At 39.9% G+C, this 15770-nt stretch overlaps 1 protein-coding gene across 10 annotated transcripts in view; it reads right to left on the bottom strand.

Annotated features, from left to right (window-relative positions):
• The window catches only part of PATJ (PATJ crumbs cell polarity complex component), a 377446-nt gene that overhangs the window by 96156 nt on the left and 265520 nt on the right, over nt 1–15770 (bottom strand). For 9 of the 10 annotated variants that reach the window (XM_059135624.1, XM_059135619.1, XM_059135627.1 and 6 more), the window contains one exon: nt 1831–1923. The exons of the other annotated variant lie outside the window; for it this stretch is intronic. In XM_059135624.1, the coding sequence (XP_058991607.1) occupies nt 1831–1923 (93 nt within the window). The remainder of the gene's footprint in view (nt 1–1830; nt 1924–15770) is intronic. 10 annotated transcript variants of the gene reach the window in all.

Below are 15770 nucleotides of genomic sequence, written 5' to 3'. Positions count from 1 at the left end.
TGATTAAATTTTTTCTATCTTTCCTCGCTCAAGTAGACCATATATAGATTCTACTGGAAACAGTAAGAACTGTAATATTAAACAGAGAGGGGGGTGAGGAGGGGAGGGCAAGCAAAAAGAAAGAGAGACAGCAGTCAGTGGGTAAGGGAAGGCTTCCATCTTAGTGAAGTGCAGTATAAAACAGTATCTATAAATGACCCGCAGCCCTTCAAATCCTGTGCCTGAGAGTGGGGCCCTTCAATTGTCTTGACATTTGGAGCCCCATCACTGGCATTGCTTTCTTGGGAACAGTAAGTGGGTATTGGATGGCGGTTGCCTATAGCCTTCAGGTGAATCTCTTTGGATTACCAGACTTTTTTGACAATCAAGGAAGTGTTTTCACCCTTTTTTTTTTTACCATTTCTTCTGTGGACTGCATTGGAGGCCTCTACTTACAAAACCCTGTTGTTTTATAAGACTTTCCCCTAACCTATCTTGGAGACACAGTGCCCAAAACAACCACATTAATAGTGTTTTTAAATGAAGGAGCTTTGAGTTCAAACTTTGTTGATGTTACTCACTCTCCTTCCAGGGCAAATATGCTGTTTATCTTTTAGAAAAGGAACAGTGTAACCTTGGAACATTTTGTTTAAGAACAATGGTTATAATCTGTTAGTCCCAGTGTTTTGACGCCAGAGTTCTTGTGTCCCATTTACAATTTGCCCAGGAGTGGCCCACTGTCATTTCCATTTTTGCTGAAATGTCCTTTCCCTTCAGCTTGAAAGAATCAGTTTCTTTTCTAGGACACAGAATTTAAGACGGTCCCAATATATATTTTCTAAAAGTTGAAAGAAGATAAATGATTTCTCAAACTCCTTGAAGTAAAATGAACAACTCTGTGCTGCCACAAAATCAGGGTGACCCTCCCAAGTGATAATTCTTTGAGATTTGTAAGACATTTTGAAATAGAGAGAAAAAAGCCCGCATTTCTTTCTGGAACGTGCAGTCTAACCCTGTAAGTATAAGGCTGCAAAATAAAAAGACGGACTGTGAATGAAAGCGTGGGAGGCAGACTGAACGGGGGTGAATCTCCAGGTCTACCATGTTCTAGTGAGTGGCCTCTGGCAAGTAAGTGAACATCATAAGCCCTCAGTTTCTTCATGTGTAAAAGAAAGTTATCGCTACCTGCACTGTAAGGATGAGGAAATTAATGTAGCATGCAGGACAGCACCCAATACACAGTAAAAGTTCAATAAATATGAAATAAAATATCAAGCATTACAATATATAAGGAGAGAGGGTTCTCTAAAACCGACTCTCATGGCTGCAGCTAGCTGGATCAGTTGGAAGAACATGTGACTCTTGATCTCTGTCTTGGGAGTTCGAGCCCCATGATGGATGTAGAGATTACTAAAATAATAATAATAATAATAATAATAATAAACAACTTAAAACAAACAAACCTGACTCTCTTCTAATGCTCGAGCCCCTTGGTGAATTTAACCGTTTTTTTACTAAGAATCAGTGGAATAAGTTTAACATCTTTTTCTGTGCCTTTATGGACTAATTGAAGATAGACCTACACCCTTAAAGAAGCCAAACTGAGAAGATTAAAAGAGAAATTGCTTCCTTTTTCCCAAACAGCACAATTCAGGCATGAAGAAAATAGCAGAATATGCTATTTGTTGGAATTAATGGGTCACTCCACATGGAAAAGCTTCTCCTAGCTCTGAGATCAAGATTTCTAGAGAAGTAAATACAATGCAAGTTGATGCTTTCCATGGTGGTACAAAATAAACATGATGCACTTTTAAAAAAGAACATTGGATGAAAAACATGGAGGATTCTCACCAGTTTGGAGCTTTCGTTTTCAGGCAATTGTTTAATACCAACTTCGAGACTGCCATCTTCCTCACTGCTAACAGGTTCCGTACCACTCTGATCCTATGGCACATTAAGAAGAAAATGATGAAGATGTTTTTCTTCACTCACACTGCCCAGAACTATATAGATACTCAACCACAATAGCTTATTTTATTATTGTTGTAGATACTGTTTCCTCTCTAGTGGCCGTTCCTAGCTTCCTCCTTTCCATTAGAAGGCCATCCCCACAATCTCCTCCTACCCACCCCCCCACCCAGATCTGTCCTTGCAGCTTATGGATATGTCTTAGACAAAGCTGTTCCCTATTCTCTGTTCCAAGGTTGGGCCTGATTGTCTTATGGTTAATCCCACTCTTTTTGCCAAATGTTGTTGTCAGGAGTGGGTATGGGATCCAGTTCCGCTCAATGAGACACAAAGAGACTTCTAGAAAAGGTTTTTTTTTTTTGTTTTTTTTTTTTTAAGATTTTTACTTTTTATGTAATCTCTATACCTAGTGTGGGGCCTGAAATCACAATCCCTACCTCAAGAGTTGCATGCTCCACAGACTGAGGCAGGCAGGTCCTCCACTTCCTCCTTTGTCTTAGAAGAACCACAAGAAGCCCCCTCCCACCTCCCACATTAGCAAGAAAGCATGAAGCTCAAATTGCCATGTGCAGCAATCCCACAGTCCCGAGGAAACCAGCCTTGAGATGAAGCGGATACTCTGAATGACAAAGTTGGAGATGGAAAACGTGGGCCATTGCATCAACCGACCTGAGTACAGTCTTATTCTTAGCAGCCTTCACCTGAGACCTCAAACGTTTACTTAATGTTTCAATTCCCTCTGGCCAAAACTTTCTGAGATGCTTGTTTATCTCCATGAAGATTAAACTACTTGAGATAAGACACTGTATTTATCCTGTTTATCTCTGAAACGTCAGGTACCTAACACTACCTCTGGTGCATGAAAAACACTGGACAAATCCTGGGTAAACCAGTGCATGGACAGTTGTTTCCTTGACAGTTATTTTCTGCAAAATTCTAAAAATATTTCTTTAATATAAATAAGACATCTTTAAGAATAAGCCCCACTAAAATTCCAAAACAGGGGCTCCTGGGTGGCTCAGGTGGTTAAGTGGCAGACTCTTGATTTTGGCTCAGGTCATAATCTCAAGGTCCTGGGAGTGAGCCTTGTGTCAGGTTCCATGCTCAATGGGGAGTCTGCTTGAGATCATTTCCCTCTGTCCCTCCCCCAGCTTGTGTGTGCACGCATGTTCTCTCTCTCTCTCAAATAAATGAATAAATTAAAATAAATAAATAAAATTCCAAAACACATTCAGTATCTCCTCAATTGAACTGTAACATATTAAATGTTACACTTAATTCAGAAGTTTGTTTATTTTCTGAGGGCACATAAGGGAGAACAGGATGATACACAGAGTATCTACATTGTATTTATTTGGATTTTTATGTTAAAACACCACCATTTTGGCATTACTAAAGATACTGTGAAACTGTTTGGAGAGAAAATAGTTTTGATCTTGGGACATTCAACCTCATCCTTATAATTTAAGTAGTGCAAACTGAAGCAAAGATATAGTGTTCTTTCATCTAATGAATGGACAAGAGAATAGAAAGAGAACATTCAATATTGATAATGTAGAGAAAGAGAAATTTTTACATGCCATTGAAAGAATGTAAGTTTGAAAAATTTTTCAGAAAAAAATTACAAGGGGTGCCTGGGTGGCTCAGTGGGTTAAGCCTCTGCCTCCAGCTCAGGTCATGATCTCAGGGTCCTGGGATTGAGCCCTGCATCGGGCCCTCTGCTTGGCAGAGAGCCTGTTTCCTCCTCTCTCTCTGCCTGTCTCTCTGCCTACTTGTGATCTCTCCCTCTCTCTCTCTCTAATAAATAAATAACATCTTTTTTAAAAAAAGAAAAAATTACAAATATATACATATGTAGATACACATGCAGGAAAATACTTGTCAGCATATAGGACAAATTTTTTAAATTGCTTACTTCTGGGGAATAGTATTAAAGAATGGGGAACTGTTGCATTAGTTATTTCTATACTGTTTGATTACAGATGAATTTGTATGTATTATTCCAAGTTTAAGAAATAAAGGAGAGCTATAAGAAATATCTAAAAGAAAAAAAATCTAACCGAGAAAGTAGCATAGGGGCACCTTGCTGGCTCAGTTGGAACAGCATGCAACTCTTGATCTCAGAGTCATGAGTTTGAACTCCCCATTGGTTGTAAAGATTACTACAAACAAACAAACAACCCCCCCCCAAACCAACCAACCGAAAAAACAAACAACCCCCCCCCCCAAAACTAAGGGGGGGTGGGAGCATGAATGTTAAATTGCTCAGATCAGGTTCAAATCTCAACTTGCAAATCAGAACTATATGACTTTCAGGAAGGTTCTAAGTCTGAGCAGTTATTTTTAAAAGCACAGATAAAAGTACCAGATTAAAAATACTACCCCAGGGGTGCCTAGGTGGCTCAGTGGGTTAAGGCCTCTGCCTTCGGCTCGGGTCGTGATCCTGGGGTCCTGGGATCGAGCCCCGAGTCGGGCTCTCTGCTTGGCGGGGAGCCTGCTTCCTTCTCTTTCTCTCTGACTACCTCTCTGCCTACTTGTGATCTCTGTCAAATAAATACATAAAATCTTTAAAAAATAAAAATAAGAATACTACCCCGTAGATTGCCTTAAAGATTAATAAATTAACATGCAAAATGTCTATCAGTGCAACATCAGGTGAATTAATTTGCTTCCAGCTTTTTGTTTAGACAGGTTATCTATCCCTCCCTCGTTCCGTGGAGTCTTCAGAACAACCTCATACGAGTATGTACCAAGTCATTCCAGTTCATTCATGGGAAGAGGGTACATTTCACGTGAACTTGCCTAGCCCGCGAGAGGTGAACCCAGGATTCAAAGCTAGGTAAGACTGACATCAAAGGTGCTGTTCTGGTTAACTATGCTCTAGGCCCTAAGTAAATGATGCTCTTGTTTTTTCCTTCTCTCTTTATTCCTTGTCAGCACTGAGTGTTGATAACTAATCTTATAGAAAACAGGATTCACAATCTTAAAAAAAAATCATTATCAGACCACTAATTTTTAAACCTTTTTAGCACTGGTTAACCAGAAAATTTCATTAGGTATAACAGCCTCCTCTCAGTGAATTTTGGGTAATCAAGAAGTCACCATATGAAATAAATATGCTCAAGTTAAGAAACTATGCTTGAGAATATATTGATTTTCAGCATTTTAGAAAGTTCTATAGAGAGAAAATTTCAGAAGAGACAAAATTACACTTTTATTTTTTAAAAATATTTTATTTATTTATTTATTTGATACAGAGAGAGAGCACAAGCAGAGGGAGTGGCTGGCAGAGGCAGAGGGAGAAGCAGACTCCTCACTGAGCAGGGAGACACAGGTGGGGCTTGATCCAAGAACTCTGGGATCATGACCCGAACAGAGGGCAGATGCTTAGCCACCTGAGCCACCCAGGCGCCCCTCAATTACACTTTAAAAAAACAAGACTTATTCTATAAGGGCCTATTTAGCCAGAGAGATTCCATCCGGTTAAACAGTGATTTTGTTGTTTATGCAGTGAAACTTAAACTGACCCTGCCCCCTGCCCACCTCCCACCCCGGGAACTTACTTAAAAGCAAATCCCAAGCAAGTGTCCCAGGTAACAAAGCCCGGGTAAAAGGGCGGGTCAGGCCAGGTAGAGACATCCAATCAGTGGGGTGCACATACGGTCTCCCTAGCCACCAAGGAGTATGGGTCCTGCCTTTTGGGCGCCAGGTCTGACCAAGGTGATAGGCTAGTTCAAATAGCTACTAGGGTAAATTGTAATTAAATTGTGTGTGATCTAGCATGACTGTGCAGCTTTCTCTGTGTGTTACAATCTCATTGGCCACCTGTGTGTGGCCAGGCCCAGCCACATGGCCTTTGCTCTATAAAACTTAGTCTGTAAGGCAGGGAGGGGTCGCCCTCTTTGTAAGAGATGGCCACGGCTGGTCGGTTTGATTCTCGATGTTTGGTGTGAAATAAAGCTTTGCTTGACCTTCGCTTTGCATCAGTCTTGCTCCTTTGATCACGGACCCATTACTGGGGGACCTTTCAATTCTATGGGAAACCTTTAATGCCCCCAAATATTTCATGTGTCTGCTTCTCTAAGCTGTGGTAAGCCCCGAAGAAGCTGGGACAGGGGGCGGCTTGTGGTTGGGGGGGGAGGGGCTATGCTATCTCACCAAGGCTTTGAGACATTCAGTGTTTGTAACTGCAGCACATTGAATTATAGAACAAATACAGAGGGGGTTCCTCTGATCCCAAATGAGAGGAGATTTTCACCAGGATGGTGGTCAGCTGATGTCATTCATCTAATTCTGCACATGTCTTCTTGGGGGAAAGCAAAGCGCTTTGTAAGTAAGTCAGAGGATTCTTTTACATTTCTCGGCAATGTGAGTACAGAAGTGAGGTTTTCTTGGTCTTTATAAAATGAATACTGAAGTCAGAGAGAAACCAGGTGTTTGATGCTTCAACTCTGAAAATGTAAGAAAACGTGGGCAAGACAGTCGAGATTACAAGTGGGCTGTAGATCTTTTAAGATTTGGATAAAAACAAAAAAGAATACCTTTTATATCTATACCTACAGAATTATAACACAAAGCCAAATCTCAAATGTCACTTACTCCATAAATCCTTTCCTTTTCCTTAGCTATAGACATCTCTTCTTCCTCTAACCTCACTTAACATTTTACCTGAACTTCCTACATCACTTATCATCTCCTTTGTATCCTAATTATGTATGTTCCCGATGAGGCTGAGAGATCTTTGAATCCAACATCTGTGGCTCATTCATATCCTTTGTCTGATCCTTCTTTGTATTCATCCTAGGTTTCTCTCATTTCAAAGTCAATGCTCTTTATAACTCTACCATGAACCCCATCTAAAGCTTTTCCTCTGTTTTTAGTTACTGGGTTAGTTTGAGATGGTTCCATAGAGGAGGGTTTGTAGTCAAAATCTAGATGGAGAGGAGGCAGGCAAAAAAGGAAGTTGGAATTGAGAGAGGTTAGCAATAAAAGTGTGGGCTTTCCTAGGAGAGTGACCGCTTAGAGAAGAGTTTTCATGCTTAAATGAGGCACAGAATGAAACAATGTGGGTTCTGTTTGAGAAAAGAAAGGCTCACATGTGTTAGGCAACCTTTAAAATATCCCGCTGGCCAGGAGCTTAGAAATCAGTAATCAGTCAGGGATGGGAAGAGGAAAATAGGTCAGCAAGCACGACTTCCAAAGCACAATTGCATCACGGTGGTTTGAAGACCATCTGGCTGATGGATGGCGGCCCAGTGACACCCAAGATGATTCAGCTAATTTGGGTAGCTGGGTGTTCCCTTCCTTTCTTGCTGATCCTCGAACCACCTGTCCAAAGCTGCCTGTGCTGCCAAGGCTGCTCAAGGGCTCAAGGACAATGACCTTTCCCCGTGAAGACCACCGATAGTAGCTTCTGTGGTGAATTATGTTTTCAAGATGAATAAAAAGAAAAAGAAAGACACCTGAATGTATGCCTAACACAGCCTTTACACCAAAATAAATAAATAAAATAAAATAAAATAAAAAGATGATAAAAAAGGTTGTTCAATCCTCAGAGAAGTCCCTTCCAAACCTTCAGGAAGTTCTAAATTCCCTTCCCTGGGTTCCTCAAAATCTACATATAGTGATGATAGATTTTATTTTTATACTACTTAATTTTTTCATACCCTCTATTTACCTATAGTTTTCCTCAACTACACAGTGAGAACCATGAGAACAGGAATTTATGTTTTTAGCTGAAAGTGGGTTATCAGGCGCCCCTGGGTGACTCAGTCAGTTAAGCATCAACTCTTGGTTTCTGCTCAGGTCATGATGTCAGGGTCCTGGGACTGAGCCTGGCATCGGTCTCTGTGCTCAATGGGGAGTCTGCTTGTCCCTCTCCCTCCATTCCTCCCCCCCACTCACTGCTCTCTCTCAAAATAAATAAATAAATCTTAAAAAACGAAGAAAGCAAGTTATCAATAAAAGTTAAATTAGTTAAGGATGTTCCTGCAGACTGGAAAAGCCACACTTCTGATTAGTTAAATGCTCTACAATGTTGTTCCCTATCCTCTTTCCTCATTTAACATGATGAACCAGCATATTAGTATATATAACTGTTTTCTTTTTAAGCTTTTCCTAAGCAACAACAAAACAGCAACTATTCCTCCTTGATACAACAAAATTAAACAACAACAACAAAACAGCAACTATACCTCCTTGATACAATGCAAGTTTTTTATAAATAAAAAACTTATGGGGTGCCTGGGTGGCTCAGTGGGTTGAGGCCTCTGCCTTTGGCTTGGGTCCCCAGGGTCCTGGGATCGAGTCCTGCATTGGGCTCTCTGCTCAGCAGGGAGCCTGCTTCCCCCTCCTCTCTGCCTGCCTCTCTGCCTACCTGTGATCTCTGTCTGTCAAATTAAAAAAAAAAAAAAAAAAAAAACTTAACGAAAAAAACTTATATTGGTCTTACCATCCTATTTCTCAAGCCCAGTGCTTTCTTCCAAAAAAACCACAGGATGATTTATTCATCTCACTGCCAGTCTAAATTCACAAATATTTCTTCTTGCAGTCATGCTGACTGGATGTGACAAATTTTTTTATTCTACCCCCATCATAAGCACATTTTCCTAGGCTATTCAGAATTCTGGGAAGGCAGTGCACAATTAAAGGTAAAATGAGAATTATGCTAATAGCATTCCCTGGGTAATCAACCTGTCCATTCTTTGGGAGGCCTGCATCGTCTCACTTAGTATTCAAAAAAGAACAACTTCTGAGAAAAAGAAAAAATGAAGTTGTTTGCTTCTAACAAGATATTCTAAAAGATTCATCCTGCCTTGTCGAGGAAAGGACTAAGTACCTTGCAACCCAAGTATACTTGAGCTTTGAGCACCTCTTAAAAGACCAGAGCAGTGGCTTTCTAATTGGGTTTCCCTCTCAGAGACATCCTTGATGTTGCTATTAGAGAACTTACCTCAAATAGAGCTCTGATCAAACTATTTCATTGTTCAAAATGCCTTCAACAACTCTAAGGGCTGAATACATGAAATTCAAACCTTCTGAGATTTAAATTCAAGTCTCTCTCATGTGACCTCAAATGGTTTTTCAAACCTCATCTTGTATTACTATACCCTTAGATTCTTCTCCCCATTCTACATCCCAGTTTTTCTTATTTCCATGTTTCTGTTTGTGCTATTCCCACATTCTTATCTAATCATATTCCTATTTTAAAATCCAATCGACCCAACAGAAATAGCTGTTCTCTTACCAGGAAATACGATTATCTTCTCTGAACTCCTCGTAAAGCTTTATCTCTTGGGACATCTTTTTTTTTTAGTAATATACATATCTTATTTTCTTTATAAGACGAGAAGTTTTTTGAGGTAAGAGACTGTACATGATCTACAAAGGGGCTATCTGATAAATAGCATAATAAATTAAATCAGTGAGAAGTATTCAACATTGAATTGAAGCATCAAGGCTGTAGAAGAGAAGCTTAAATATAGTTCACCCCATTCACTGGTTCAACAAATATGAAGCAAGTGCTATAGGCCAGACCCTGGGAATGCAGTGGTCAAGAAGACAGTAAGCCCAGCAAGAAGCCTACAATTTAGTGCGGTGCATATAGTTGTAGATTTTTTTTTAATGAAGCCTTTTATTCTTGGCCAAATATTTATTATTTTTAATTAATATATAATGTATTATTTCTTTCAGGGGTATAGGTCTGTGATTCATCAGTCTTCTATAATAATACCCAGTGCTCATTGCAACACATGCCCAATGTCCATCCCCCTGCCACCCCATCCCCCCACTACCCTCCCCTCCAGCAACCCTCAGTTTGTTTCCTATGATTAAGAGTCTCTCATGGGTTGTCTCCCTCTCTGGTTTTGTCTTGTTTCACATTTTTCCCTCTCTTCCCATATGAACCTCTGCCTTGTTTCTTATATTCCACACGTCAGTGAGATCATATGATAATTGTTTTTCTTATAGTCATACATTTTTTAAATATTCAGATAGTGAGAGAATTATAAGCAATATAGTCCTAGTTGAGAAACTCCTTTAGAAATGGGTCCCTCGGGGCGCCTGGGTGGCTCAGTGGGTTAAGCCGCTGCCTTCTGCTCAGGTCGTGATCTCAGGGTCCTGGGATCGAGTCCCGCGTCGGGCTCTCTGCTCAGCAGGGAGCCTGCTTCCTCCTCTCTCTCTCTGCCTGCCTCTCTGCCTACTTGTGATCTCTCTCTGTCAAATAAATAAATAAAATCTTTAAAAAAAAAAAAAAGAAATGGGTCCCTCTTTTCTACAAGGCCCAGGTGGCATCACACAAAGGACAATTTTTATTTTTTAAATGAACCATGAACATTATTGAACTATGAAGGAGAGTTAAAGATTACTTAAGGGAATGATGTGGGATGAAGTTGATCATAGTAATATTTCACATTTATTATATTTTAAGTGCTAGGCATTATTTTATTGTTTTAAAAAGATTTTATTTATTTATTTGGGGGAGAGAGAGAGGGAGCAGGAACAGGGGGGAAGGACAAAGGGAGAGGGAGAATCAGATCCCTTGCTGAGCAGGAAGCCAGAGGAGGGGCTCTGGGGTCATGACCTGAGCCAAAGGTAGAGGCTTAAGTGACTGAGGCACTCAGGCACCCCTATTTTATTCATTTTGAATCATAGAAAACTTGGAGGAATCTTCCAAAAACAATTCTTCAAGGAATTATTCGTTGTGAATTAATAAAGAGGAAGTGGAAAGGCAACCCAGGTGTTAGAAACAACAGGAACAAAGACATGAGTATTGGAGAGACCAAGATGTGTGTGCCTCTGTTGTCGGAGGGGAGGCAGGGTAGCGAGGAAGGAATCAACAGATACGTGGAGAGTGTCTACTGCTTTATTACGCATTAATGAGAAAAGAAAGCTGATTAGTAGAGGTTGGGGAGGTAAATACAAAGCCTTAATTCTAACCTTGAAACAAAGATCTGCTAGGCAAGAGGTATAAAAGGTTTTGGAGCAAGAGCACACATATATTAATACAGTTAAGAAAATAAATCCCGTGTTGAAAACGAAGATGCTGGAGGCTGGGAGTTTTGCTAGAGGGCTGTAACAATATAAGTATAATCACAATGAAAATGAGTTCTTACTGTGTGCCAAGAAAAATGCTAAGCATTTTATAAACATGATTCAATTCTTCCACAAATCCATAGAAGTAATTATTACTATCAATCCTCCCTTTCAATGTGAGGACATGTAAGCTTGTAGACCTTAACTGGCTCGAGTTCACTCTGCCAGTAAGTGGCGGAACAAAGTTTAGGACTCAGATCTGCTCAACTTCCAAGCTTGAGTTCTTCATCACTGTACCATACAGCTGCCGCAGTAATACAATCACCAAGAATACAGCAACAGGAATGCTAATAATCCCGTATATACATATATAGCTACACGGATTCTAAAATACTTTCACCTACATTTAGTGCTGGATTCTCATGTGTGCTGGCTGACGCAGCCAGGGGAGGTTATGAACGTGTTTTTTTTTGAGAGGGTAACTGCCTTAACAAGGTCAGATGCCCAACAGGTGACTGGTAGAGCTAAAACAAGAACCCACACCTTCAGACTTCTTATTCATTGTTCTGCCACCACTCTTGTTTGCTCTGCTGGCCCATGCCTGCATGACGTGATTTTGTTCTCTGCCATATCCCCGGTGTCCAAAACACTACCTGACACATAGTCAGGGCTCAATAAATATTTGCTCAATAAGAAAATGAATATGAGATCCCATTCGTATATAATATGGTTATTCGATGTGCTGAACCATTATCAGGCCCAACTTAATAATGCTATGGTTGTATTTCATCTCTTTGGTTATGATTTAAATGGGCTGGTGCTTTCAGCAATATGTCAGATACGAGTTATGCTTAAGTACTTACTAGAAATGGCTGAGGAGGGAAAAGGCCTTGTGAGAGCATCACAGGCGAGTGTGAAGGGATAAGGAAGTGGATGCGAGCCCAGGGCATATCTCAGACTTCACACAGCACCCCGAGGAGGGGTATCACTCACCATTTGCTGGCAGCTGCTAGAGGCCGATAGTTCAGAGGAAAACTAAAAAGCCCTCTTTATAATATAATTCAATTCACATATTCAATTGTAATAAAAAATATTTATTTTTTTACTGGTGACTGAATGATTAGAACCCATTTCTGTGGTTAACACAATTAAAAACATGAAAAAAAAACCCAAATATTAAAAACAGTAGCTAATATTGTATAATATACTTAAAAATTGAGTTAAATATACTGAAATACTTGAAGAAATTAACAGCTCACAGTTATTAAATGTACTTTCCGCTGTGAGCTGTACTAAATGTTTTATATATATTACTTCCTTTGCTCTTTACAAGTCTATGATTGTTGGGTGGTGACACCTCTAGGTGCAGATGAAGAAGCTGATCCTAATAACGTACCCACCTCTGGGCACGTGGGCATACTACTTAGCCTCTCTAGACCCCAGTCTCTTCTTCTGCAATGTGGGAATAATAATAATACTGTCTCTCAAAGGCCTGGATGTAAGTGGGACAGGAGACCATATTTGAAGGCCTATAAGACAGTGTTCGATATAGCAGATAGAAGATTCAATCATCCCCTTAAAATTCAGTTCCAAGGAGATATTTTGATGGGTACATTCATAACTAACAATACAACAGAAAAAAATTATTCTAAAACAATTCCTCTTATTCTCCCCACTCCCTCCAATGATTTATAGGACATTCTGTAAACACAAAAAGATGAAGAATTAAGTCCTAGTGTTTATTGAGTAAACACCATGTGTCTGGCACAAAGATACAAACGTCTTATTTAATCTTATCAACTCTATGAGGCGAAACTATTGTTACTCTTCTACAGATAAGTAAAGCGATGACAGAAGAGGTATTGTCCAAGGCCCAGTGTCTAGAATATGGTTATGCTAGGATTTGAACAGAAACAGTATGGGTCTGGGGCCCCTCCTTTCTACCACCCTAACTGCCTACCCTAGGTCTCAACTAGAATGAATATCCCAGTGTTGGCAAGCTTTGGTTAAATGGCTATTGGTGGGGAGTCAATACCTATCACCACAGTCTTTTCAGGTAGCGAGTGGTCAATCTAAGTGAAAATTCTGAACTTGTATAGCTTATGACTCAGCAATTGTACTTTGGGGGAAATCTTTGCTATAGAAATAAAAGCATTATTTGGTAACAATTCTCTCCCACACACCCATCATCTTTAAAGATTTTGGTATTCTTTTACTGGCAAGACATCATAACATTATCTAAATATTTGTCAGCTGGAAAAAAAAGGATAATCAGAGAGCATTAAAATATGGCCACTACATTAAGCAAAAAAACCCAAGTTTTTTTAAAAAATGAGTAGAATCTATTTCAGAAGGATGTGTAACACGCATCTCAAATTTAACCTATCTAATACAGACCCCTTAATTTCTGCTTCCCTGCTGAAGAACAGCTATTCTCCAACAGACTGTAATAAATGGCACCGCTATCCATCTCAAGCCAAAAATCTAGATTTATTCATGCTCTATTTCTTCTCAGTTCCCATATTTAATCAATCAAGTCTGATTCAATACCCAGAACACCAAGAATCCACTCACTTTTCTTTGCCTCCAACAACAAACCGCAATCTTCATCTACCTGCAAACAGGTCTCATGTGGGTCTCTACCTCTTAGCCTATTTCTTGTACCTTCTTGCAGTCCATTCTCTACCTAGTAGACTGTACACTGAATCACCTCATTCCCCTTTACTGGTTTCCTGGCACAAATAGGCTAAAACCCAAATTTCTCACTCTGACTCAAAGCTCCCACCCCACTACCACCCTCCAGGCTCCAAGTATGCCTCTGGCCATAACCGTCCAACGCCCCAGCACATCCTCCCTTGAGAGTTATTTCTGTCCTCACTGCAAAGAAAGCTCTTCTCCTTTATTTCTGTGTCTGGCTCCTTACCATTTTCATCTTATTTACAGTTCACCTTGTCCAAGAGTGCTTCCCTAACACCAGATGAAGTGGTCACAAACTACCTTCTCTATTTTAATTCCCTGCAAGGCACTGACCACTTACTGATAATTCTCTTGGTGTATTTATTCACTAATTTCCTCATTAGAATGTAAGCTGAACCACAGCAAGGAGCACTCTTTTTTATTCATACCCGTGTCTCTCATCCCAAAGACTGCCTTATGCGTAACACACACTCCCCCTGCATGCTTGCTGAATGGAAAGGATGTATTATATACAATTGAGTTTTTATTAGAAGAGATATTGTTCTCATGTATAGCTGTTTATTCTTGTGGTAGAAGAAAAGGAAGTATGGAAGTATGGAAGAAGTATGGAAAAATACTAAAGAATAACTTCCTTAGGGAGGGGGGAAAGGAAAATTAACTTTTTCCCCTAATAATTCTGCATGGCTTGATTATTTACAATAAGCATGTATTTCTTTTTGGAATTAAAAATACTTCAATAAATAAAAATGTGAAGAGAGTGTAATATTCCCTCAGTTGAGGAGACACTTGATTATGTAGCTATCTGATGTATGTCTGTCTAACTCTAGAAGCTGATCGTAATCACAATCTTGCACTAGTAATTTCTCCATTAATAAAGTAATTATTTAAAGATATCTGTGATCATAGATAATAGGTATTAAAGTGTTTTGAGGGGCTCCTAGGTGGCTCAGTGGGTTAAGCCGCTGCCTTCGCTTCAGGTCATGATCTCAGGGTCCTGGGATCAAGCCCCGCCTCGGGCTCTCTGCTCAGCAGGGAGCCTGCTTCCCTCTCTATCTCTGCCTGCCTCTCTGCTTACTTGTGATCTCTGTCTGTCAAATAAATAAATAAATAATCTTGAAAAAAAAAAAAAAGTGTTTTGAAACTATAGAGAAAGAGGTAATGATGGTTACCAGAGGGGAGGGAGATGGGGAGATAGATTAAATAGGTGATGGGGATTAAGGAGTACACCTGTCCTGATGAGCACTAGGTGATGTATGCATTTACTGAATCACTATATTGTACACTTGAAACTAATATCACACTGTAAGTTAATTAACTGAAATTTAAATAAAAGCTCAAAAAAAAAATGAAAGTTTTTTCTAATAAACTCTGAAATGCCCAACTTTAAGGAACTTCAAGGAAAGAAATATTCCTATGTTAAATTATAATGTGTTTAACATGATTTTATATTACTTTTTTTTTTGGAGGAAGGGGTGGGGAGAGCAAGAGAGACAATCTTAGGCAGGCTCCACGCTCAGCATGGAACCCAAGGCTGGGCTCAATCTCATGACCCTGAGATGACTTGAGCTGAAATCAAGAGATACCACCTAACACCAGTTAGAATGGTAAAAATTAACAAGACAGGAAACAAACGCTGGCAAGGATGTGGGGAAGGGGGGACCTCTTACACTGTTGGTGGGAATGTAAGCTGGTGTAGCCACTCTGGAAAAGAATATGGAGGTTTCAAAAGATCTTAAGAATGGAGCTACCCTACAACCCAGCAATTACACTACTGAGTATTTATCTCAAAGATACAGAGGTAGTGAAAAGAAGGGGCACATACACCCCTATGTTCATCGCAGCAATATCCACAACACAGCCAGACTACAGAAGGAGCTGGGATGCCCTTCAACAGAGGAATGGATCAAGAAGATGTGGTCCATATATACAATGGAATATTACTGAGCCATCAGAAAGAATGAATACCTGCCATTTGCATCAACACAGATGGTACTAGAAGGGATTTTGCTAAGTGAAGTAAGTCAAGCAGAGAAAGACAATTATCCTATGGTTTCACTCATATGTGGAACATAAGGAATAGCATAGAGGACCTT

Source organism: Mustela lutreola, chromosome 10, assembly GCF_030435805.1.
Source record: "Mustela lutreola isolate mMusLut2 chromosome 10, mMusLut2.pri, whole genome shotgun sequence".
Classification (NCBI taxonomy): domain Eukaryota; kingdom Metazoa; phylum Chordata; class Mammalia; order Carnivora; family Mustelidae; genus Mustela; species Mustela lutreola.
Note: the sequence above shows the minus strand (reverse complement) of the source record. Positions and strands in the feature narration are given on the sequence as shown.